Source organism: Myodes glareolus, chromosome 14, assembly GCF_982192425.1.
Source record: "Myodes glareolus chromosome 14, mMyoGla1.1, whole genome shotgun sequence".
Lineage (NCBI taxonomy): Eukaryota > Metazoa > Chordata > Mammalia > Rodentia > Cricetidae > Myodes > Myodes glareolus.
The window spans coordinates 23,991,584-24,017,996 of record NC_142039.1 but is presented as its reverse complement, the minus strand read 5'-3'; the positions used below and the strand labels follow the sequence as shown (position 1 = coordinate 24,017,996).

The following is a 26,413-nucleotide window of genomic DNA, read 5'->3' as shown; positions in this document are numbered from 1 at the left end:
TGTTGCAATACTTCTTCATTTGACTTCGTGGTATTGAGTGATGCAGTGTGTCAAACAGTAAACCCTTTTGTCTAATCAATACCACTCGCAAAATGTTCATTGTGATGAGCCAGTGGTCTGGTTCAGGGCCTCTGGCACATCATCATCACTGGATCCTCACTGAAACTCCTCTCAGGTCAGATGCTGTTGCTGTGAGTCATAGAGATTCTACAGTTACTGTTCTTGAAGACAAGGTCCTTCCCAAACTCCAGTAGGTCACAGATGGGGAAGATGTTAGGGTGGGCTAACCACAGGCCCAGAATTTGTGTCTTGGTGGTAGCTGAGCTGGTTGGACAGGGCCACTGGGATTGTCCCCTTCAGGTGAGAGACAGAGCCAGCTCTACAGGCCAATATCCTAGGGACCAGCTCTCCTATGCCCCTAGTGAGGGATGAGAACATTACTCTTGGGTACAGGGACTAGTTCTCCCATGTTGGGTAGGACCAGCTCTTTTACTGCAGTGTCCAGCTAGGGACACAGCCAGCAATCTGAGGGCTGGTAGGTGAAAGGTGGGCCCCACTCAGCACAGCCCGCAAAATTCAACACACATATTTCATATGAACCTATGAAGTGACACAGGACATAGGCATCATCACAGACACCAGTGGCAACAGGACCACAGTCTCAGACATGGCTATTTGCAGAAAGTTGGGTCCAGACATCCTCATGGCCCCAGTAAGAGCACAGGCCACCCTGATTGGTATGGCCCCTCCGAGCCCTCAGACAACAAAATAGTCTCAGGTTGCTGCCCAGACTCCAGACATCAGCACAGCCCCTGGTGGCAGCAGGAGCCACAGATATAAACCCAGACCATGGCTACTGCTGGACCACAAACCCAGACATGACCAGCAATAGCATCCTAGGTCCAGATAACACCCTGCCACCATGTGGCAGTGCAGGCCACCCAGATTGGCATGACCCTGGTGGCGAGACACCAACATGGCCAGAGACAGCCCTTGGGCATCTATGTGACCTTTGGTGGTACCATGGGCCACAGACATCAACACAGTTACTGGCTTTGGTTACATGAAGGACCTAGATATGGTCCTTGGTAGCAGCCTAGGCTCAGATATGACCATGGTTCTAAATGACAGCCCAGAACCCTGGCATCAGCATGGTCTTCAATGGTATCAGGAGCCACAGACATCAACACAAACCCTGGCTGGGGGAGAGTAATAAAATGTGTAGTTTTTATATGTTGCTTAATTTCTTTAAAGTAATTTCACATTCCCCATTATAACATATATTTTCATTTATTAATAATATTATAACACCTTCATTGTAACAATACATTTCATAGGATTTTACATTGTTATTGATTCATATTTTGTTAGATTAGTTAATGGATAAGTAGTGATTTTATAGCTTTTTGATAATCTTTCCTTTTCTTTAACAGACTTCAAATATATAGTTATAGTGGTATGCCTTTTATCTCAGCTTTCTAGAGAAATGAGGGAAATGAGGGGTGAGCATGGAGTATTTAATGAGAAACTGTCTCAAAAAATTCCTAATTGAGATGTTTATTAACAAAATATATAAGTCCAACTGTGTCCTTGAAACTCAATAGATAATTTTTTAAAAATTTACCTCCACATTCTTCTGGACCTTCTCTGAGCACAGCACCATCACCCTTCCTCTATGATTTCTTTAACATATTCTTTGTGCAAAAGATATTGCCCAAACTTAACAATTCTTAAAACACTGTGCTGGTCAAATACAGTATTTCAAATAATTTTCGAAAGTTTATAGAGTTTGTCTCACCATTGCTGTGTACTTTTAATATTAATTTGATAACACAATTTAATATCTTAGAGATATTTTATAGTTTATAAGTCTAACTTGTTTACCTAATAAGCACATAAGATCATGTTTCACAAATCAATTTTTAAATCTAAGAAAACTCGCTGAGTATTGAGTTTACACTGATGTGAATTAAGTCATGTTTGGCTTTCTTTTGTCTTCACATCTGTGTCATGATGACTCTTTCAGATGAGTTCCCTTCTTACCCACCTCCCAACCTCCCAATCTTCCCACAGGGAAATCTTATCTCCCTGCTCTTAGAGCCCTGGTTCTTGGGCTGGTGAAGGAAGTCCTGCGACTCTTGGTCACCCTTGCCAGATGTGCCTCACCTCCAAACTAAGAGTGGGATAATTGCAGAGTACTTTCTTCTTTCTCAAAGAATTTGAGGAATATTGGCTTATCAATAATCTGCCACTGTTAATTCCATAAAGGTTAAAATTTCTTCTAACTCCTACACAAAGCTGTCTACTAAATGACGGTCATCATCTCATGCCTTCAGTCCAAAACGTCTAGGCAAATCAGGTTGGTGTCAGAAGGAGTCAGAAGGAAATAAAACATTGAAGTCACAGAAATAGAAGCAGGCAAGAATCTTTAGGGTAGGACCTGGTGAACTGGCAGTGTTTAAAGGCTTGCTTCTCTTACAGAAGACTCATAGTTGGCTTTCAACAGCCATATGGTGACTCACAACCACTGGTAACTCCAATTCCAGGTGATCTGTTGCCCTCAGTGAACAAAAATATTCATGAGGTACACATACATGTAGGATACTCACATGTAAAATAAAAATAAATGAATCTTTAAAAATGTAAGAATCATTGGGATAAACATCTTGATGCTATCTCTCAAACTTCTCACACAGCTCTGGGGACCTAGCTTTAGCTGACTGTGAATTGACGAGACAAGAAGGTCTGATAAGAAGTGATGTGTTCAATGGCCAGTATCCAAGTCATGTCTCATATCATGATGCATAAACAGATCTTCTGGTAGGAATTCAAACAAGGGCCTCCATGTTAATATTCATCAGTAAATGGATGATTGGGATGTCCATTAAAACTGCAATTAGAAAAAAAAGAATGCTTAATATAAGAAATTGATTCTTCCTAGTTTTAAAGGAAGATAAATTCAAATGTTGGTCAGTAATAAAGGTTAGTTTTAGATGTACTAGTTCCTGCTAACAAGTTCATTTTCTTTTTACTATCAAACACAGTGTTGCATATTGTACTGGCTAGTTTTATGTCAACTTGACACAAGCGAGAGTCATCTGAGAGGAAAGAGCCTTAATTGAGAAAATCTCTCCATAATATCCAGCTACCAGAAAATCAATAGAGCATTTTTTAATTAGTGATCTATGTGGAAGATCATAGTCCATTGTGGGTGGTGCCATCCCTGGGCTGGTGGTTCTGGGTTTTATAAGAAACCAGACTGAGCAAACCATGTAGAGCAAGCCAGTAAGCAGCACTCCTCCATGGCTGCTGCATCAGCTCCAGCTTCCAGGTTTGTGCCCTGCTTGAGTTCCTACCTTCACTGCTTTTGATAGGGAACTGTTAGATGAAAGTATAAGTAAAATAAAAACTATTTTTCCCATGTTGCTTTCATCATGCTGTTTCTTCATAGCAATGGTAACCCTAACACGTGATTTACAAGTAAAGTTTATAAATGGAAAAAAATTCAATTTTTTAGACTGGGTCTCACATATCCCATGCTGTCCTCAAACTCACTATATAGCTGACAATGATTGGGAACTTCTGACCTTCCTGCTTCTATGCCCCAGTGTTGGGGCTATAGTTGTGTACTGCCATGGCCAGTTTAACAATGTTAAGACCCTGATTCAAGATGCATGATTTGTAATTTGGTAATTTGCATACTTTACTAGTAACACAAATATCATTGACAAAGATAATTCTTTTATTTTTATAGTTAACCATAAAGTACAGCAATAACACCTTTATACTTGCCATTTTCTCTTTGTACTATTTCCCCTAATTCTTAACTTTTATCTGTACATAGAGTAAGATTATTAATATTGTATCTTGAATTTTCTTGAGCACATATAATTTTTAATTGGGCTATTCTCATTTCATACACCATTCCATTATTTATATTGTAAATTTAAATTCCCCTGGGCAGAAAAATTACACACCGCTGCCCACACTCTTCTATAGGGTATGTCTTTTCTCACTTCCCACAATCTTACAGAAGGGAGGAAAACTAGAGACCATTTGTTGCTTCAAATTTCTCCCAACAGTTGGGTAGTGGAAGCACACATCTTTAATCCCAGCACAGAAAGGCAGAGACAAGTAGATCTCTATGAGTGTGAAGCCAGTCTGGTCTATAAAGTGAGTTCCAGGACAGGCTCCAAAGCTACATAGAGAAACCCTGTCTCGATAAAAAGGGGGAAAAAAATCTCCTAACAATAAGAACATCTCCAAGATCTCCCTTTGGTTTTTTAGCTCACTAATCTGAGACATCTCTGTCCTCTGCACTGAGATTTCTGTATTTCTTAAAACGCAAAACAATAGTTTCTCTTCACCTCACAAAGAACAACTGGTTTTATACAAAGGTAGAATTTGAGGACTGAGTTCAGGAAAAGGTATTGCGTATTCAGAGACTTGAATCTATTTAAAACATTGAATTGAAAAGTTGTAATTAACAATTGCATATGGAGTAGATAAGAGGGTCTAAATAAGACCATGGTTTCGAAAAGATATCTTTGATCCAGTTAGGAAAACACCCTGAGGTATGTGGGAGCTGATGTCATAAGCTCTGGTATTTAACTCAGGTAGATGGCAAAGTATATGTTTCATGACAAAGCTGTAGAAAACAGAAGCCTACACAGAGCTTCAGTTTGAACAAAGGCCTTGTATTATCCAGAAAGTTCTGCGGCTTGAGATGTGCAGAAGGCACATGTGGAAGTCAACTGACCCTGGTTCCACCATAGAACAGAGCCCTAGAGACAGTCTATAAGAACTCCCAAAGCAACTCATCCCTAGCTCACATCAGCCTTTGTCTTCTGCATACTGAGGTAACATTTAACACATTACATTTCTACTCAAAAAAACAAACTGAAGCAATATATTGATCAAAGGTACTTACTAATCTCCAGAATTGTATCTTAAATTTCTGTTCAAACCATCTAGGACTTTCATGTCCTCTGAAGTCAACTGGAATTCAAAAACCTATCACAGAAGTAGAAATTTTATTACTTTTATATTACATATTATAAGTCTGGGAAACCCAATTATATTCAAAAGAGTGGTACAAAGGCAATATTTAAAACACATGAGACATGTCCCAAATCTCTTGAAGATATCATTCACAAGATTTACACTATTAAGAAACAACAGGCAGAAAAGAAATAAAATAATGTTCTTACATAAGTGATCGAACCACACAATAAACCAACAACAAACTAGGAAAGAACCAGAGATGGTGTTTTTAAGATATATGAATTTAGAATATTGAACAAAACACTAAAAACTGAATTTTAATGATATGAGACAATGGTCTTTTATCCTGCCATTTATATTATTTTTTAATAAAATGCTGATTGGCCAGTAGCCAGGCAGGAAATATAGGCGGGATGACCAGGAAGTAGAGGAGGGACAACAAGAATTCTGGGAAGGGGGAAGTGCAGTCTGCTGTCATAACCCAGACACAGAGGAAGCAAGATGTGACTGCTTTACTGAAAAAGGTACCAAGCCACGTGGCTAACAAGACAAGAATTATGGGCTAATATAAGTTATAAGAGTTAAAAAGAAGCCTGAGATACTAGGCCAATCAGTTATATGTAGACCTCTATGTGACTTCTTTGGGACTTAATGACTGCGGGAACCATGCAGGACAGAAAACTCAGTCAACATTTTAACAATAGAGTTTACTAAAATGTATGGACAGAGACTCCTCTATCCCATTAAAAATGAGAAAATAAGTTTTATATAGTTTAATTTATAAATTGTCAAATGGTAATGAAGTCATCAGCAAATAGCATAGGAACTGGATTCCAAAGATCGTACCTAAATTAGAGATTAAAATTATCATCACTAGCTCCCAGTGTATTCAGAATAATGATTTTATGAATCTATAGTACTACTGTCACGTGTGGTAGAAGACGAGAGAAAATCAGTGTCTGAGCAGCTGATAAAGCTGTTAAAGGTAGGGTGGACCGTGATGTTGCAGTGTAAGCCAAACAAACCCTTTCCTCCCTCAAGTTGCTTTTGATCACGGTTTTAAGCCAGCAAAGGAAAACTAACTAGGGCATCCTGTTCACCCAGTGTCAGCTGTGTACAAGAGGGACACTGTGTAAAGTAAAAAGTGGCAACTGACACCCAAGATTGTCCTCTGACAACCAGACACGTATCAGATTATGTCCATATGCACAACACACACACACACACACACACACATGCACGCACGCACGCACACACGCACATGCACATGCACATGCACAGAAAGACAGAAGGGGAGTAGGGAGAGAGAAAGATTCTTAAATGACCTTATAGACGAAAGTAAATAACAGACATTTCTAGACTACTCCACCCCCACAACAATTGTGATGTGTAATGAAGTGCAGCTTAAGCTAGTTACCTAAAGAATAAATAGTAAACTAATGAAGGATAACAGTAATACAACAGCCCAATCAATAGAAAACCCTCATTGTCCCGCAAATGAGAAAACTCAATCCAGAAAGCAAGATGGTACAGGAAATAAAAGCCCTTGTGGCACAGGACTAAAGACCTGAATTCAATCCCTGAAAGCCTGAACTTCAACTGAGACAATGTCTCTGTAATATCCAGATCTAATGTATTTTCTTAATTATTGATTTATGGGAGATGCCTGGCCCATTGTGGGTGAAGCCATCCCTGGGTTGGTGGCCCTCAATTTTATAAGAAAGCAGTTTGAGCAACCAAGAGGAGCAAGCCAGTAAACACTGATCATTCATGACCTCTGCGTCAGTGGTTGCTTCTAGGTTCCTCTCCTGGTTGAGTTCTTATTCCAACTTCCTTTGATGGTGAACTACTATGTGCAAACAAAGCCAAATAAACCTTTTCCTCCCCAAGTTGCTTTTGGTCATGATGCTTTATGACAGCAATAGTAATGCTAGCTAAGGATATTTCACAGATGCTGCAAGGCCTACATCACCTGCATCATATCTTTGATCCGCTTCTCTTTGAAACTCCTGGCCAGTGTCACGATCCCACGCTGCAACAGGTAACGAAGGGCAACTAAGGCTGGTGTTTGTTTGTATTTCTTTGCCATGGTACAAAGAACTGGATCTTCTAAAAGAACTGGGCTGCTTTGGTCCACCCTGGAAGGGAAGGTAAAATGCTAAACTACAGAAGTTCAAAGTATCTTAAGGATAGGAAGCTTCCAAACTGTTATATACTCTAGACCATAGATATGCAACTATTCTTCTTGGGCCGGTAGAGTCAATATCACCTCAGGTCTTCTCAGAAATTTAAATGCCAACCTCTCTATGCCAGCTGAGAGTTAGATCTAGAAAGCTGTTAAAGAACTAAATCTATTTCAACAATGATATTTGAGATTTGCTGTTGTTTTTGTCACCTACCATAATGGATCTCGTGAACTTCCCAATGTACAGTAGGCAACCAGAGCAATGTCCTTGGACTTACAATACTCCAGCAGTTTGCTCTGGTTGAGATAAACATGACACTCTACCTGATAAAAAAAAATCAGATTATAAGAAGCTTTGCATTAATGGATGGACATAGAAAACGCTTTACTGAGTGAGGTAAGCCAGACCCAAAAAGAGGAACACGGTATGTATTCACTCATAAGTGGATTCTAACGATAATTAAAGGTCTTTGAGCCTATTATTCGTGATCCTAGAGAAGCTAAATAAGAAGACGAACCTGATGAAGATTATTTAGCTATCCGCCAGGAGGTAGGAAATAGACAAGAGTCCCAGGTAACCTTGGGTGCATGGGGGGGGGTGGGAGGGGTGTTGGAAGGGGAGAGGGTTAGAGAGAAGGGAGTAGGGGAGGAATGGAGAAACCTCGGTTGACCGGGATGGGGGGAAGGGAGGAAGGATGAATATGGGAGCAGGGAAGAATATATTTCAACTAAGGGAGTCATTTTAGGGTTTACAGGAAACTTGATTATATATGGGATCCCAGGTCCAAGGAGAGATCCCCAGATTGTTCTCTGGACAGAGGAGAGGGTGTCTGAACCGGCCTTGGCCCATAACCATACTGATGAATATTTTGCTTATCACCATAGATCCTTCATCTGGCGATGGATGGCGATACAGACAGAGACCCACATTGGAGCACCGGACTGAGCCCCCCAAGGTCCAAATGAGAAGCAGAAGGACGAAGAAAATGACGAAGGACTGAGAGGGATGCTATCACCCACTGATACAAGGGGTCGGATCTAATGAGAGTTTACCAAGGGCAGTTGGACTGCGACTGAACGAGCACGTGATCCAACCAGATTCTCTGAATGTGGCCGGATTCTCTGAATGTGGCTGGCCCGGAGTTTTTCTGAGAAGCCATTGACAATGACACTGGGACTAGTTTCCTCTGCATATACTGGATTTTTGGGATCCAGTCTGTTTGGATACTCACCTTCCTGGACCTGGAGGGAGAGGGGAGGAACTTGAACTTCCCACAGGGCAAAAAACCCTGACTGCCCTTAGGGACAAAGAGGGAGGAGAAGAGGGAGGGGGGGGGAATGGGAGGGTGTTGGGAAGAGGGGTGTAAATGGAAACTTTTATAATTTAATAAAATTACTTTAAAAAAAGAAGCTTTGCATTGACACAAAAGGAAACCATCAAAATGAAAGAATGTAAAATTTTAAAAAGAATAATGTGAAATTTGAGGCAGAAAGAACATTAAGTAGCAATCACTTTAACTAAATAGATTTAATTACACTTTCTTATAGAAAGGTTTTTTTTTAATAAATATCTGAGAAGAAATAATTCTATGGACCAGTTCTGGGATGTCAAATAACCTTTTCCACTTCATGAAAGCTTGGCCAAAGGGTCTTGATGACATTTGTTATGACAAAAGAACCAGTTTCATAAGATCCATATTAATGTAGGAAACCCATAAGTCCATCATAATACAGAGAGAAAAGAAAGGGTAAACAAATCCATTTGCTTATACTGACTTTCACTGTGATGGTTCTTTCAGAACATTGGTAGTCAAGGGCAAACTCTTAATCCCATGTAAAACTGATTTTTACCTTGATGTGTAAAACATTTTATAGAAATTATCATGTAATAATCCTAAAAGGGGCAAGTGAAATGGTGTAATAGGCTAAAGCACTTGCCTGTAGACCTGATGACTTGATTTCAGTTCCTGTGATCCAGATGGTGCAAAATGAGAACCAAGTAATTCCTATAATCCTCAGACTTACACATATGTGCTGGTGTGTGTGTGTGTGTGTGTGTGTGTGTGTGTGTGTGTGTGTGTGTGTGTAAATAGTTGAATTGCTGTCAGAAAGCAGGAAGGAGTAAATTTCTTCTCTGATAGATGTGTGTGGTTAGGCAACAGGTCAGCTCATAGTGCTCTGCCCAAAATTCCCATCATGATTTCACCATAACCAAGTAAGATATGTCATGAATCTAGACGAATTTGATATCTTCCTGTTAATTTCCCTGTAGCTATGACTTGGTTACTATACCTGAAATCAGAGGTTGTCAGGACCAAGGGCACAACCATCTAATATTCATATTATTAGCATCCATATTTTACTTTTGCTCCATCATTCTTTATTGCCCACCCTGTCTTTCCAGGACCTTTCATTCTGTGCACCATTCCCTCCACAGCATCTTTCTTCTTCCAATTGCTTCTCACAGAGGGAGAAGAAGTTGATCTTCTTCTCAATGGCCACACTATAACTCCTATCTCCTTTGGTTGCCTTTCCTTGTTCTAATTATTATATCCTATTAGACCTAAATTAGCCTCGATATTCCACTGTCTTTCAAATAATTTTAATGAATGTACTTCTATGTCCTCTCAGAGAGACTCCACTTTTAAAATTTCTGTCCCATGAAGGTAAAATAAATAGGACTAAACAACAAATGGATATGAGTCAGTGGTGCAGGAAGAACAAATTAAGTCATAAAAGGGCAATGAGTGGAAAGGGCTCACCTGATTGCACACAGGCTTGTACTTGAGCCCTGGCTTGTTCAGGATCATCTCCAGCTGCCTGCGGTTAAAGTTAGATACTCCAATGGACTTGGCCAACCCTGCATCCTTACACTTCTCCATGGCCTGTAGTGAAAGAGATAGTAAAGGAAAAATTGTGCAGTTGTTCCAAGAATTGGTGTTAAAGGGGATGCTCCAATCAATGTTGGCTTTGACTATCTAAAGATGGAGAACTTTAAAAAAAAAAATCCTGAGTCCTTAAGAAATAGGTGACAAGAGAAGCCAGGCCAGCTTCTTGAAAACAAGCTTAGTTCCAATCGCCCCTATTCTCCCTATCACCTTATTCCAGCCCACGCCACTGGCCGAAGCCTACCAGGCCATCAGAGGCCGGGACACAATCCTCAAAATCAGGTAAGCCACCAACCCAACCAACTCTCACTTACCCCACCCAGCATGAGCCCAAGTGCCCCTCTTTTCCTTGTCACCTGATCTTGACCACAACTCTGGCTGAAACCTTCCATTATCCAGAGACCAGGCCAGCATCCTGAATCCCAGGTAAAACCTCCCTCCACACACCCCTGCCTCCCCAACGTAACCCCAACCACTCCACCTCTCCTCATCACCTCTTCCTTGCCCTCACCGCTAAGCTGAATACTTCCACTCACCAGATGATGGACCAACACCCTGAGTGCCAGGTAATATTGCCTCTTCCCCTACCTGTGCTCAGCCACCATAACTTTAACTGCCCCTCCTCTCCTTATCACCATATCCTAGTCCACATCTCTGGTGGACGTTTTCCATCCCATCAGAGGCCAAACCAGAATCCTGATCCCAAGAGGTCAGATCAACATCCTGAACCCCAAAGACCAGGCTTACTTACTACCTGAACAAAACAGGAAGAAGTCTCCTACATCACCAGAAACCAGACCAGCATCTGAATTTGAGAGGACCCCCGGTCTGATCAAAAGTCACACACATACCTAACCAAAACATTAGCCCCAAACTTGGGCAGCAATTTCCTGCTGGAACAGAAGCCACCCAGGACATCAAGAATTCCAGCCTCCAGTATGGGTGGAGACCCTCTAATCAACCAAAGTCCTTGGGATCCAGAAGACAAGAAAGGAAATAGAAACTAAGGAAGAAAACATCTATCCAACAAAGACAAATCAAGAAATAGGCAACTAGACCTATAATCACTCCAAATCTAGATGCCTAAAAGTAACACAACAACAAACATAAACCAGGGCAATATACTACCACCAGGGCCCAGTCGTTTCACTACAGCAAGCCATGAATATTCTAACACAACCAAAGCACAGGGAAACAACCTTAAAAGCAACATGATGTAATGATAGAAGTCCTTCAAACGTAGATGAAAACCTCCCTTAAAGAACTGAAAGAAAAAAACGACAACCAAAATGTTAGAGGAAATCAAGAAATCCCTTAAAGAATGGCAAGAAAATTAAGAAGAAGAAAACAAATAGGTGGAAAAAACAATTCAAGACGCGAGACACTAAAATTGAAATACAAGCAATAAAGAAAACACAAAGTGAATACAGAAAATGGAAAATTAGGGTAAGTGAAGAAAATACAGATGCACGCATCACCAACAGAATTCAAGAGATAGAAGAGAATGTCAGACAGTGAAGATACAATAGAAGAAATAGTGTCATTAGTCAAAGAAAATGATAGAGCTAAAAGATTCCTAACACTAAGCATTCAGGAAATCTGGGACACCATGGAAAATCCCATTAAGAACAACAGTAAGATAAGAAGGAAAAGAATTCCAGCTCAAAACCTGGAAAATAGAAACAACATCATAAAAAAAAAAATTTCCTAACCTAAAGAAGGACATGCTATAAAGGTACAAAAACCTTACTGAACACCAAACAGACTGGATCAGAAAAGAAATACCCTTTGTCACACAATAATCAAAAGTCTCAATATACAGAACAAAGAAAGAATATTAAAAATTGCTATGGAAAAAGGCCAAGTAACATCTAAAGACAGGCATATAATAATAGCACCCAGCTTCTCAACTGAGACTCTAAAAGATAGAAGGACATGGATAGTCTTGCAGACTCTGAGAAACCAACAATGCCAGCCCAGACAAATATGCCCAACAAAGCTTTCAATCAGTATAAATGGAGAAAACAAGATATTTCATGACAAAGTTATATTTAAACAATATATATCCACAAATCCAACCCTTCAAAAATACTAGAAGGAAAACTCCAACCCAAGGAGATTAACTACACTCATATAAACATAGGCAACAGATGATCTCACTACAAAAAACTCAAAGATGGGAAACACACACACTAATAATAATAATACTACAACTACTACTACTAACAACAACATTATCAACATTATAGGAGCAAACAGTCAGTGGTCATTAATATCTCTCAATATCAATGGACTCACTTCAATAATAAAAAGACACAGGCTAACAAAATGGATACAAACTAGAATTCATATTTCTGCATACAAGAAATACACCACAACATCAAAGATAAACATTATTTCATAGTAAAATGTTGAAAAAATTATTCAGTAAAATGGACCTTACAAGCACTCAAGTATAGCTATTCTATTACCTAACAAGACAGACTTCAAACCAAAATTAACTGAAAAAACAGGAAAAGACATCTATTTATTATAGTACTTGAAGTTCTAGCTACAGAACTGAAGGAGATCAAGAGAATACAAATTGGAAAGTAAGAAGTCAAAGTACTATTATTTGCTGATGATATGCTAGCATACAAAAGCAACAATAAGAATTCTACCAGGGAACTCACAGAACTAATAAACACCTTTAGTGAAATGACTCGATGCAATATTAACTCAAAAAAATTAGTAGCACTCCAATACACAAATGATCGATGGGATAAAAAGAAATCCAGAAAACAACATGCTTCACACAAATTACAAATAATATAAAATATCTTGGTGGAACTCTAACCATGCAAGTGAAAGACCTATACGACAAATCTTTGAAGAAAGAAATTGGAGAAGATATCAGAAAACAGAACGATCTCCCATTTTCATGAATCAGTAGGGTAAACAGAAAAATGGTCAACTTATCAATAACAATCTACAAATTCAATCTTATCCCCATGGAAATTCCAACACAGTTCTTACAGACCTTGAAAGAACAATTCTCAGCTTCATCTGGAAAAGGAAAAACTCAGGAGAGCTAGAATAATCATAAACAATAATAGAACTTCCAGAGGTTTCCCTGATTTCAATCTCTACTACAGGGCTATAGTAAGGAAATATGCATGGTACTGGCATAAAAACTGATAGGTGGATCAATGAAATCAAATTGAAGACCCTGATATATATCCACACAGCCATGGACACCTGATTTTCAACAAAGAAGCCAAAATAATACAATGGAAATAAAAAGCATCTTCAAACAAATGGTACTTGCATAACTGGATATTCAAATCTAAAAGTATGCAAAAAATCAATATATTTCACCCTGCACAAAACTCAAGTCCAAATGAAACAAAGACCTCAACATAAACCCGAATACACTGAACCTGGAGTAAGTGAAAATGGGGAATAGCATTGAACACATTGGCACAGAAAACAACTTCCTGAATAGAACAGCAATAAAGCAAACTCTGAGATGCACAATTAATAAGTGGAATGTCATAAAACTAAAAAGCTAATGTAAGGCAAAGGACACTGTCAATAGAACAAAACAGCAGCCTACAGAATGGGAAAAGATCTTCACCATACCAACATCTGACAGTAGACTGATTTCCAAAATATATAAAGAACTCAAAAAAGTAGACATCAAAAAACAAATAATCCAATTTTGAAAATGTGGTATAGATCTAAACAGAGAGCTCTCAACAGAAGAATCTCAAATGATTGAGAAATACTTAAGGAGATGTTCAACATCCTTAGCCATCAGGGAAATGTAGATAAAAATGACTGTGAGATTCCACCTTACACCTGTCAGAATGGCTAAGATCAAAAACACAAGCAACAGCTCATACTGGAAAGAACATAAAGGAAAGCAAACACTCCTCCATTGCTTATGGGAGTGCAAACAGATACAGACACTTTGGAAAGCAATATGGTTATTTCTCAGAAAATTGGGAATCAATCTACCATAAGACCCAGCACACCACCCTTGAGCATATATCCAAAGGATGCTCTATCGTACTACAAGGACACTTGCTCAACTGTGTTCATAGCAGCTTTAGTCACAATAGCCAGAACCTGGAACCAACCTAGATGTTCCTCAACCAAGGAATGGATAAAGAAAATGTGGTACATTTACACAACGGAGTACTACTCAGATGTTAAAATCAATGGCAACATGAAATTTGAGGGCAAATGAATGGAATTAGAAAAAAAACATCCTGAATGAGGTAACCTAGAAAGACAAATATAGTTTTATACTCACTTTTAAGTTGATATTATCTATAAAATAAAGGATCCATGCTACAATTCACAGACCCAGGGAGGCTAAGTATCAAGGAGGGCTCAAGGGGATACTTGGATCTCCCTGGGAAGAAGAAATGCAAGAGATTTCTTGGATGGACTGGGGGCAGATAGGGATAAGAATACAAGGGGCCGGGGGGAGGTTGGGGGAAAAATATTTAAAAGGTGAACTTAAAGGGGTCATTTCAGGGTCTGGTAGAAACCTGGTGCAAGGGAAACTCCCAGGAATGTACAAAAATGACCCCAGGAAAGACTCCTAGCATAAGGGAATAGGTAGCCTGAACTGACCACCTCCTGTGACCAGACAAGACTACGAGTGGTGGCATTGGGACACTAACCCAGCCACATAACCTTAGACCTCAAGTCTGCTCTGCCTAAGGGTTGTGTAAGAGTGACACAGACTTTGGGACTGGTCAATCAATGACTGGTTTAGTCTGAGGTTCATGCCAGCAGAGTGAGAGTGAGCCACCCCTGACGCTGCTTGGAACACCACGACTCAGAGGCTGAATGACCCACATAGTGAGAATAGAACTAAACATGACAAGAGAAAAAGAAAGTCAATATAATGATGCCTAATGGTATTCTCTTATACTCATAGATTAGTGCCTAATCCAATAGTCATCAGAGAGGCCTCATCCAGTAACTGGTGGAACCGATGCAGAGACCCACAGTCAAACATTGTGTTGTCCTTGGGGAATCCTGCTGAAGAGATGGAGCCAGAGGGGTCAAGGACATCACAAGAAAATCCACAGAATCAACTAACTTGGGCTCAAAGGAGCTCAAAGATACTGAACCCAGAACCAGGGAACCTGCATGGAACTGACCTACACCCTCTGCATATGCATGATAGTTATGTATCTTGGTTTTCTTCTGGGACTCCTAACAGTGGGGCCAAGGACTGTCTCTGACTCTCTTGCTGGCTTTTGGGGCCCTGTTCCGCATATTGGGTAGCCTTGCCCAGTCTTAATACAAGGTTAGGTGGTTAATTTTATTACAACTTGATATGTCACGTTTTACCAGTGTCCATGGGAGGCCTGCCCGAATGGAGGGAGTTGGAGGGAAGGTGAATGGAAGGGACTGGGAGGAGAGAAGGGAGGGAAAAATGAGGCTGAGATGTTCAATACATACATACATACATACATACATACGTACATACATAAGAAATGGGTGACATTCCAACATTTGGTCGGAAAGAGATTCCTAAACCCCTGCCCTCCATTCTCCCCCATTCCTATTATTTTCCAATAGTGAATTCCTCTGCTAATTCCATCAACATCTTTCTTACGAAAGCTACAAATTTCTAGACTGAGCCATGTACATTCTATTCTCAGAGGTGAGGTAATACCCGACTCAACCCTCACTGTGTCCCCTCTGTATTCTCCCCTCTAAGGACTCACCTCCCATGTGTCACAGAGATTCACCGGGTCCACCAACAGATTTCCATGTTCATCTCTTGGAAATAGCTTGGCTCCAGGCTGGAATAGAATCATCCATTTTAAAGATTTCACCCACATTCACGTTACCACATTTGGTCACACTGCCAAGTCTCTCAGAGTCTGGGCCATGAAACCTTCCCAAATAATTAGGACATTGTTTTAGATACATTTGGAGTGTCAAAGGATGGAACTTTAAAGATTAGCATCCCCTAATCTTTTATATTTTACTTATGCTTAAATAGTGCTTTTCTACAGAGTCTTAATGGTGTCTTGCATTACTTTTGTTATTATTTCAGCCCCTATATTTCCCTATAGGAAAATGCCTCTACCTTTTTGGTGAATCCAGTAATTATATGAACTTGGTCTCTGACAATAATGGATTATGATTTGAGCAGAACAATACATATTCTGTCACAGTGGACAGAATATTGTATAAGGGCATGCACACTTTAACTAGGCCCTCAGTCAGACTTTCTTTTCAGGATTAATGTGGGTTAGAAAGCCAGAGTAGCTCTCAAGTTTTACCAACCACATATTTTGAATTGCCACGAGACCATATCTTCTGCCAATAGCAAATGAAAGCCCCCAACTAAATAGACAAGATGGAGAGATAAGGAATGGAGAAAGTGTCTCTGAAGCTGATGCTGTTCAGACCTTTAAATGTAGTCATGGCTTGGACTTCCTAGTTATGTAATATAATAGCCTCCATTGCACAAACTAGCTTAAGTTTTCCGTGTAATTTTATAGCAAGAAATCTGCATAACACAGTTATTAATGGCTAAATGCCATCTACAAAACCCCACCACCATGAAATATCAAGACAAATAATTTCCAATCGCCAAATCTCCAAGGGCAGGTAGTATGAGAACCAGATGCACTGGTTGGCTTTCTGCTGCCATTATCAACAGCTGGGGAGGAAAGGGTTTACTTAGTGTCTTCCACTTTCATACCACAGTCCATCATTGAGGGCAGGGACTCAAGCAGAAACTGAAGCAGAAAACATGGAGGAATGCTGCTCCAGGGTTCACTCCCTTCCTCCTTCATCAGCTACCTTCCTTCTACAGGCCAGGTCCACCTGCAGAGGGATGGTACTTTCCACAGGGGGGTGGCCATCTCACGTCAATCCATAGTCAAGATACCTTCTCAAAGACGTGACCTCAGGCAAATCTGTTCTGAGCAATTCCTCAGCTGAGACTTCCTCAGATGACTTTGGGCCCTGTCAAGTTGACAGCTAAACCTAACTAGGACACCAACACAGACTGAGTACCACCAGATCTGCTTTCAAAGTGCAATTACAAAAGATTTTGGAACCTCACTGTGAATCATGTGTGGCAGTTTTATTAATCTCCATGTAATCTGCATGTAAACACCTTCAAAAGACTAAGGGAAACTAATAGATGGTCTAATGGGTAAAATACTGAACTTGAAAGCCTAGGGACCTGAGATTGACATTCAGAACAGACGTAAAACAGCAAACAGAAAACAAAATTTAAAGCCAGGTGTGGTTGTACATGTTTGCAGTCCTAGGACTGGGAAGATGGAGACAGGGAGATTCCTGGGGCTAATTGTCCAGTCAGTCTAGACTATTTAGGATTCTAGGTCAATGAAAGACCTTACCTCAGATATATTGTGAATGGCATCTAAAGAACAACACCAGTGACTACTTCCTGTCCTTCATATGAATAAGCACGCACATGTTCACTAACAGGTATGTGAACACACATGCACATACACACACACACACACACACACACACAAAATCCCACAAGGACGAAAACCAGAACTATGGATTGGATATGGGTATTGGGTTTTTTCCCACATTCTAATGCAGAAGACCTCTAATTTATTTTCTTTCACAGGCAGGAAACACTGTTTCAAGTCTAAAGAAAAATCCTATGAAATGGAACTTGGGAATTACTGTTTAGGATTTTCATCAGAGTAATCCATACATTCACCCAAGAATATAAATCATAAATTGTCACATAACTGTTAGTTATACGGGAACCACGAGTGAAATAATGTTAAGCACACTGATTGCTCACCTGCAAAGCCATTGGGAAGTGAATAATATACAGATCAACATAGTCCAATTGAGCTTTCTTCAGTGATGTTTCCAAGCCAGATCGAACCAATTCTGGTCGGTGGAAAGTGCTCCAAAGCTGCCAAAGTTAAAGAACGAAACTTTAAACTCAGAGTTCATCCACTTTTGCTCGATTACTTTATTAACAAGAAGACATTTTCCTACAGCTGGAAACACCCTCTCTGCTTTTCTTTTTCTTCACTGGTTTTTCACATACAAACTCCATTGTGAGTACAGTCCAGTGCCTGCCACTGAACTATGTAACGTGAATATTATTGCATGCTTGGCTATTATCAGTTTATCTACTGAGCATGAAATGGAATATTTAAAGAGAAATGTTGTTTTGTTTAATAATAATGCTGAGTTTACGAAGTAACACTCAACATTGGCTTAAATCACTCACCCATTCAACCACACAGGAAGAGGTAGTACTCATTCAATATACATAAATGTAGGTTGTAGGAAAACCCTTTTGTGGGCATGTTAGTGTGTGCTAAACTTAACTGAATACACTTTAACTATGCCTTTTGTGAACCAAATCTCCCGAAAAGAAGTTGTGTCTGCAGAGACTGACTGGCCGACTGGAACTTCGATATGTGGTGAGGCTGGAATGCTGCGGCCCAGAGGCGAGTTATCTTATCATCTGGAACAGTCATTGCCTCTGCACCTCTGTGTCAGAACTAAGATCTTGTGACTAATGGATAAAAACAACTGAGACTAAATTAACTTATCAGCCTACTAACTTCCACCAATCCAAATGCTAAGAATGTCATCAACAGCATGCTAAACCTATAAAAAAAAATCTCTCTCATCTCACTCTACCTGCCTCTCTGGTGCACCCACCAATATATCTTAAATGTGTATTTCTTTATGATTTTCTTTGTTCTAAAAAAATAAAAACACTTCATGATACTACTTTCTCGTTGGAAAATAGAATTTGAGGTAAGGTAAATCTGTGTTCTTAAGCCAAGTTTACTCAAAATGGTTCCAAAATGAAGTATCTTTTATTTACTTTAATATCAGCACTATGGTTCTTATAACCCTATAGCCTGAATAATATAGACTTTCCTATACTATCCTTTTGTGTTCAATCTGTCCTCATAAAAATCTGTTTATTAGCCTGGGACAAATGCCTCTACCAGCCCAAGAGATGTATCAAACAAGTACCTCTTTCTTCCCCTCCTCAGCAATGAAGCTTAGTATGCTCTGAGCTCATTGGTGATGAGAAAAGTTTTGTTTTGTTTTTCATTGTTTATCTCTCTGGAATAAAACTCCACAGAATGCCAGTAAATGCACTCCAGTGTAGCACAACTTACAGTCCCCTGGTTTTTTTGTATCTCAAGTTCTTTTCAGTTCCTCAGCAATGATCACTGTTAAGTCATGGTCTTGCTCTAGCTCTGTTTCATTCTACATTTCATGATGAACCACACTGTTTTTGACCTGAGATTCAGCACAGTATATTTACATGAAACACATAAAGTTTAACTCAACAAAGAAATATATATCTATTTTTCTCCTATCTTTAATAAATGACTGTGTGAATAAAATTTATACCAATAAGTAACGATATATGAAACAAGTATTGATCCAAACACATATTGTCTCCTCAGCTCAGCCACATTAAAAAGGTTCACAAGCATCTCATGTACAAGATACCTTGGATGTATAGAATATATCTTCTCTCTTCACAGTGCCATCTGCAATCTTGCTTCTAATGGCTTGTCCTGCTTCCTCTTCTATTCCATACAAATGAGCAGAATCAAAATGCCGGAACCCAGCATCTATAGCTATTTTGATAGCCTTGATAAGTTCATTCTTAGGAACCTAAAAAAGCAAGCAAAAATAGTATCTGTGTAGTGAAAGAGATCTGAAACACAAACAATGGCTTTCCAGTGAATCAACTTTTCCTTCTTGGAGTTGCTGACAATGTGTGGGGATAAGTCAATGCCAATTTTTCTGGATCCCTTCCAATCAGCCGCAGAGTGGAACATTCCCCAAATCTGCTCAGTGTAGAGCAATCAGCGCAAAACTGCCCTTGCAATCCTGAAAAAATATATCCTAATTCAGTGATTTGATCAAAGGACTCAGAAGTCTAATTGAGGCAGCATAGAAAGATAGAAAAACTTACAGGAATGGGATACAGGAAGAAAATGGAGCCTCTCCCTTGGAGTCTGGTTGAAGCCTCTTACCAGCTGAGAATCAATAATCCCAGCACAATTAGCAATGTGTGCTGTGATGGCTATAATATTATAACAGTTCTTTCATATTCAAATATTTTATATTAAGGAGCAATAAGCTTGACTTAAGTCCTGGCATGTCTTTGCCTTGTAGACATTGCTTATTTTCTTAAATATTTTCTGGAAATCTCAAACAAGACTGTTAACGTTGTGTACAGTAAAGAAGTCCAGTTTCATGAATCCCTGTGAAATAGTTTCACTTTATCAGTTATGATTCTGCCATGTGTCATTCAGAAGCCACTCCACGAATTCATTTAGATATCTTATGAACCTTTTGAAGATAATTACTTCACTTAAATGGTATATGTGACTAGTATGAAAAAGGGTGGCATTACCTTAAAAAGCTCACACCTACATTTGGGTGTATCTCTTTCTTGCTCTTAATATCCCATTCATTCTTAAATCTCTGTTTTAAAGTGTGCTTTAGGACTAGGCAAATGGCTCAGTTGGTAAAATGCTTGTTACACAAGATGAGTTTCTGAGGTCAATCCCCCAAACTCATGTAAAATCATGGGTGTAGATGAACATACTTGTAATTCCAGAGCTGAGGAAGCAAGGCAGATCTGCCACGCCAACTCAGTCTGCTTGCAGAGCTCCAGGCCAGTAACAGACTCTGCCTCAAAGAAAACAATGTGCATAGAGCACCAGATGAACAACACCCAAGGTTGATCTCTGACCTCCTCACGCCTGCACCCATGTACAATGAATGTGTGCACAAACATAGTCATATACGTGCTCACATACACACATGCACACACGCAGACATTAGTGCATTGTTGAGAATAAAAAACAAAGAAATTGTTCTATATAAGAACTTAAGAATTTTTTCAATGAAATTACAAATGTCAAATCCTGTCTTGACTTTTCTCCTCTCTCTCTCTCTCTCTCTCTCTCTCTCTCTCTCTCTCTCTCTCTTTGTGTGTGTGTGTTTCTTTCTTTCTCTTTTACTAAAGCAATTATTTTTAATTCTATAAAGCCTAAAAAATTCATTCTGCAATTGCACCTACACCAACAAGTACAAGTGGGCAATGATATTTGATGGTTGTGGGGATCCACAGATGTGAGTCCTGTTCCACCTTGACTAAATGTCAGAGAGTTTGAGCTTATTTTTAATCTTCAGTGTGGCTACAAACAAGGTATCCTGACCTAGGATGTGATTACTTGGTGGTTTAAACATTAAGATGGCCCATAGAGGTGGATATGCTCCACTCTGACCTAAGGTCAGAGAATTCAAGCCTATTCCTATTCCTTCATTTCTAAAATAGGAGGTTTGACAAAAGGAGTGGTTGCCTACAAGATATTGAGGACTATTTACTGCATATCCTGTCCCAAACATCAGAATGCTTAACTTGGGAAATAGTGACCTGATGTCTTAAGTATTGAAACAAGTAACTGTTCTGCTTTTTTATAGGGTTATATAATCATATGGCGAACAAACATGAGTGAATATAGTATTCCTTTTTTACTGAGTTGCACTCCCAGTACTATCCTATGTCTCTGTATTTTTTTTGTATCTCTGTCTATTCTGCCTAACTTTTCTAATCCACATGCTCCTACCATGGAACGTACAAACTCATCAAAGCTAGGTGCCAACAAATGGTAGTGCATTACATTCTATCCCAAGACTCTTTCAAGTAGAAAAAATTCTAAGAGGATAGTGAAATAACCATAGTTGAACAAGTACAAAATAATGAACTTCTCAGAAAATCATCACACATTGAAATCAACTTGATACTGATGATTAATGAAATGTCCCTTTACTGAGAAAGCCCAAACCTTTGAGTCACTGTCAACATTCTCTGTCTGCTGATTCAGAGCTAAAAAATAAATAAAGGAGAGAGAACAGTGTTCTTTCAATATTTTGCTTTCACAGTGTTAGATGGAGGCCACTTAGCCCTGAAATAATCATGCAGAAACCATATTAATGAAATCACTGTTTGGCCCATTTACTCTAGCTTCGTATCACCTTATTTTTACATATTACTTTAACCCATTTCCATTAATCTGTGTATTGCCATGCGGCTATGGCTTACTGGCTAAAGTTCCGGAATCTGTCTCCAGTAGGGCTACATGGCCTCTTTCTGACGCCACCTTCTTTTTCCCAACATTAGTTTTTCCCACCTAGTTCTGTCTGTTTCCCTATAGCTATGCTATAGGCCCAAAGCAGCTTATTTGTTAACCAATGATATTCACAGCATACAGAAGGGAATCCCACATCACCTCCCCTTTTCTATTTAAATAAAAAAGGAAGGTTTTAACTTTAACATAGTAAAATTACATATAAAAACATGTATCAAGCAATAATTACAGTTACAATATCTATATCTACTTTACTTTTATCATAACTAAGAAAACTAACTATAAACTTTTCAACTCCATCAAAGACTCCAGAAGGATATAATATTACCTAAGTAAACAATAAATACATTGTAAGCATCTTCCAAAACTCTAGAAATGACAGGGACTTTTTGCTGCCTGGACAGTCACCCAAAGTTCTTCTGTACCATTAGGGCATCCGTCTTCAGCCTGCTGGCCCGTAGTATCTGGCAGACTTTTCCATGAAACAGGAAATTTCAAAGACAGTTCTGCCTTTATTGGTGGTTTTCAGTCACTTTCTTCTGTGTCCTACAAAATGTCTGGTAGACTCTTTCATGAAGCAGGAACCCTAAAGGATGGTCTCACCTTTAGGCAAGTTCAGCAGTCATTTCTCTGTGTGTCCTGCATGTCCAGTTCATCAAGCAATCCAGGCAAGAACAATTTCTTGCCCAAATGACTAACCAACTCCATAAGGACCCTCTTTAATGTCCATCTTCCTCTTGAAGTAGATTGGAGCTGCCAGGAGCAGATGTTTCTAATTTTCATGATAAGTCCTCAATTCTTAAAATATTTTAAATACCATATTTTATAGTCTTTGAAAGGTTTGAAGAATGCCTTTCTATCTGAAATACATCTCTCTAACTAACGTAACTTTAATTTTTACTATTATTGATGATTATCTATTAACCTATATTTTTTAATTATACATAATATTTTTAAATGAGTTGTACAAATACAATACCATAATCAAGAGCAGAAATATGCATAAAACAACATTGACCTTAATTTGTATCCATAAAGTAAGATCAATACCAATACAAATCTCTATATCATTTTCCCCTTTAAATGTAAACAAATATTTGTAGACAATATTTGGGAATATGGGCATAGTTTTTCTCCAAACTGCTTTCTGCTGTTTATTGGGTAAAGTACTTTTTGAGGGGTGTTCAAAGTGACCTTTCAGGAGGTTTTGGTCCATTAAACTTCACTAGTCTGGAAGGATTCCACAGGTTCTCATCCTCAGTGGAAACAAAAGAAGAACCTCTTTTCTGGCTACCTACCATGGAATGTACAAACTCGTTGAGGCTAGACCCCAACAAATGGTAGTGTATTACATTCTAACACAAGACTCTTTCATGTAGAATAAATTTTAAGAGAACTGTGAAATAACTATAGTTGAACAAGTACAAAATAACAAACTGCTCACAAAATCATCACACATTGAAATCAACTTGATATTGATGATTAATGAACTGTCCCTTTACTGAGAAAGCCCAAAGCTTTGAGTCAGGGTCAACATTCTCTGTCTGTTGATTCAGAGCTAGAAAAATAAAATAAAATAAAGGAGAGAGAACAGCATTCTGTCAATATTTTCCTTTCACAGTCTGTTGAAAACTTTCTCATGAATGACTTGCACAAACAAGAATGTAAAAGAACCATCTTGTTTTGCTAAAAGATGCATGAAGATACATTTTCATCTAAGGTTTCATGATGAAGTGGGGTTAGCAGTCATGTCCAATTTACCTTTTGCATTAGATCGTTAATGGAGTTGGGAAAAAATGAGATAGGTTAGAACTTGACCACAGTTCTTTTACTTATCAAATTCACACAGCTTACAAAACAGGATTAGCTAGATACAGAATAATAGTATATCATTTGTTAATTTGACCTGCACATATATTGTACAACTCCCAGAAATGATGCTGCATCTCATTAACACCTGAGTCTGGTCTCCCTTCACCCATGTCAGATGACTTACAACTGCCTATAACTCCAGTTCCATGGAATTCCACACCTTCTTTTGACCTTGAGATCTTATATCTGTACCCCCACACATACATACATACATACATGTGTATATACATACATGCATTGAAATGAAAATAAATCTCTCAAAATATCAGAAATGATGACATTAATTTAAATGATATTATTTATGTGGAACTCAAAATGTTGCATTTAATACAAATTAAAGGAAATAATAATGCTATGAGTTATTAAAACAGACACATGAACCTGAACCCCCCTAATATCATATAAAAATATCTATTTACATAAGTATTTGTTCTGGTTCTATTGTGAGTAAAAAGCATTCTTATGAATATAACACACATCATCTTAACTATATAAAATTGTTTATAGTACCTTTTTGTGTTCATTATTGCAGCTGGCACCTTGAAATTCACCATTTTTTGTTTGAAAATAAGATAAAAAATTCAGTACTTTAGATATTGCTCTATATGCACAGCTTACATGTATGCATCATAATTTTTAAAAATGACTTATAAAGAATAGAATCAAAATGAGCTTGTTTTTACTAATACATGGATTTGATTCATCTTCACCAACAAAGAAGATAATAAGAATGAAGATAAGTTATAAAATTTTTCTTAATTTTTTTGTTTGTTTGTGTGTGTGTGTGTGTGTGTGTGTGTGTGTGTGTGTACACACGTGCACAGATGTGTGCATGTGTGTGTGTGTTCTACATCTGGAGGTCTAGAAAGACATATGAAAGTCAGTTCTCTCCTTATACCATATGGATCCTAGGAATCAATTGAACTGCAGTCATCAAAGACCCCACACAATTTTCCAGGAATTGTTTTCTCAAATGTAGTCAAACTTCCTAAAATATTATAATATTCTTCTTGGACACTTTTCCATTTAATTTTTTTCATCTTATGTGTGTGAATGTTTTGTCTGTATGGATATCCATGCCTCACTTGTCTACTTCCAGTAAAGCAAGAAAATGTTGTTGGATGCCCTGGAATTGGAGTTATAGACAATTGGAAGTACAATTTGGGTGCTTGGGACCCAACTCCTCTGCAAGAGTAGCCAGTGCTCTTAACCAACACTACCTCCAACAGTTGTCCCTTTGGACTCTCTTGAGCCCAGCCCTGTAATTTTCTAAGTTGTGGTCACCTCTACAAATTTATTGAAAGCGCAGCTGTTGTAATATGTTTGCTCTTTATCTCTCTCTCTAGCTATGCATGCTATGAAGTAAAATTTCCTACCTAAAGAAGTAAAACTATCTTGGCCATTATGTCTTCTGCAGAAGAAAACTGTCATTCAAGCTTTAAGTGCTGTCCTTGACACTCACTGAAAAAACGGGAGGATAAAACCAGAATGTAAGCACTACCCCATGAGAACCTCCTGTGGTATTTTGATTGAAGTGTCATAAACAGGAACAAGGAACGAGAATTTAGAGTTGCTTTGTTAAATATAGTACACCCATATAATGTTTTATTTATTTCTTTATTTGTTTGGTAAATGTTTCTACAGTGAAAGTAGAAAACAAACCTTATTTCACCACAGGTCTGGAATTTGTGCTGTGGTGCTTAGTCCCTACTGGTAAGCAAAACACAATAAGCTCATCATTTTTCATAAGCAACATTAATAAAGTCTATCGAAATATTTTATCTGCATCATATCTATCAGAAAAGGCAATTACTTAAATCACAGAAATAATCCACATCACTAAGCCCATTACAATCAAACTCAAAGTACAATAGTAGCAGTCATAGCTGATTTCCACTTATTGCCAAACAGGCAGAAACTAAAGGAAAAACGGAGTCAAGAATAAACAGTACTGTCTTCATAAATCTCCAAGGAACAGTAGCAAGACTGCCTTCTCTATTATACATGGATAAATCTAATCTGGAGATTCTAGAGGACTACTTCAAACAGGAGCAAATCTGAAAGTACCCTTCAACTTCCACACATCCTTGATTTTTTTTTTTTAATAAATCATTATAACCCAAGACACAATTGTTACCTTCTCAGGTACAGTGGTTCCAAACCCCAGTATAGGAATGAAGTGACCATCATTCAGAGCTACACGGAGAGATTCAGAATTCATAGCTTGTCAATCACACAATTAAACAGGTCTTGAGTCTTCTGCTTGCACAGAGTGCAGTCCAGCCAAATGTGAAAGC

The 26,413-nt window shown here is 38.7% G+C and overlaps 1 protein-coding gene across 2 annotated transcripts; it reads right to left on the bottom strand.

The window, feature by feature from the left end:
- Positions 1-1,271: 1,271 nt before the first annotated feature.
- On the bottom strand, positions 1,272-26,413 carry LOC125417405 (3-alpha-hydroxysteroid dehydrogenase-like). 2 transcript variants are annotated; one of them, XM_087896401.1, is made up of 10 exons: positions 26,254-26,413; positions 19,585-19,752; positions 17,891-18,007; positions 15,810-15,887; positions 9,952-10,074; positions 8,243-8,431; positions 7,404-7,513; positions 6,977-7,142; positions 4,931-5,013; positions 1,272-2,890 (listed from the first exon to the last, which is right to left on the bottom strand). In XM_087896401.1, exons 1-10 carry the CDS (start codon positions 26,335-26,337, stop codon positions 2,848-2,850), a joined length of 1,161 nt encoding a protein of 386 aa, XP_087752527.1. In that variant the 5' UTR covers positions 26,338-26,413; the 3' UTR covers positions 1,272-2,847. The 2 variants fall into 2 exon arrangements, with proteins under 2 accessions (XP_087752527.1, XP_087752528.1); XM_087896402.1 differs by lacking the exon at positions 8,243-8,431.

What these genes read in the sequence shown, in the direction of transcription:
- LOC125417405 (XM_087896401.1), bottom strand. Translation starts at nt 26,337, where the DNA reads ATGAATTCTGAATCTCTCCGTGTAGCTCTGAATGATGGTCACTTCATT. An exon ending in TCGCAGTCCAACTGCCCTTG is followed by an intron (nt 7,514 to 8,242) that starts GTAAACTCTCAT and finishes TTTTTTTATCAG; the next exon opens with GTAGAGTGTCATGTTTATCT. An exon ending in AGATACAATTCTGGAGATTA is followed by an intron (nt 2,891 to 4,930) that starts GTAAGTACCTTT and finishes TTCTAATTGCAG; the next exon opens with TTTTAATGGACATCCCAATC.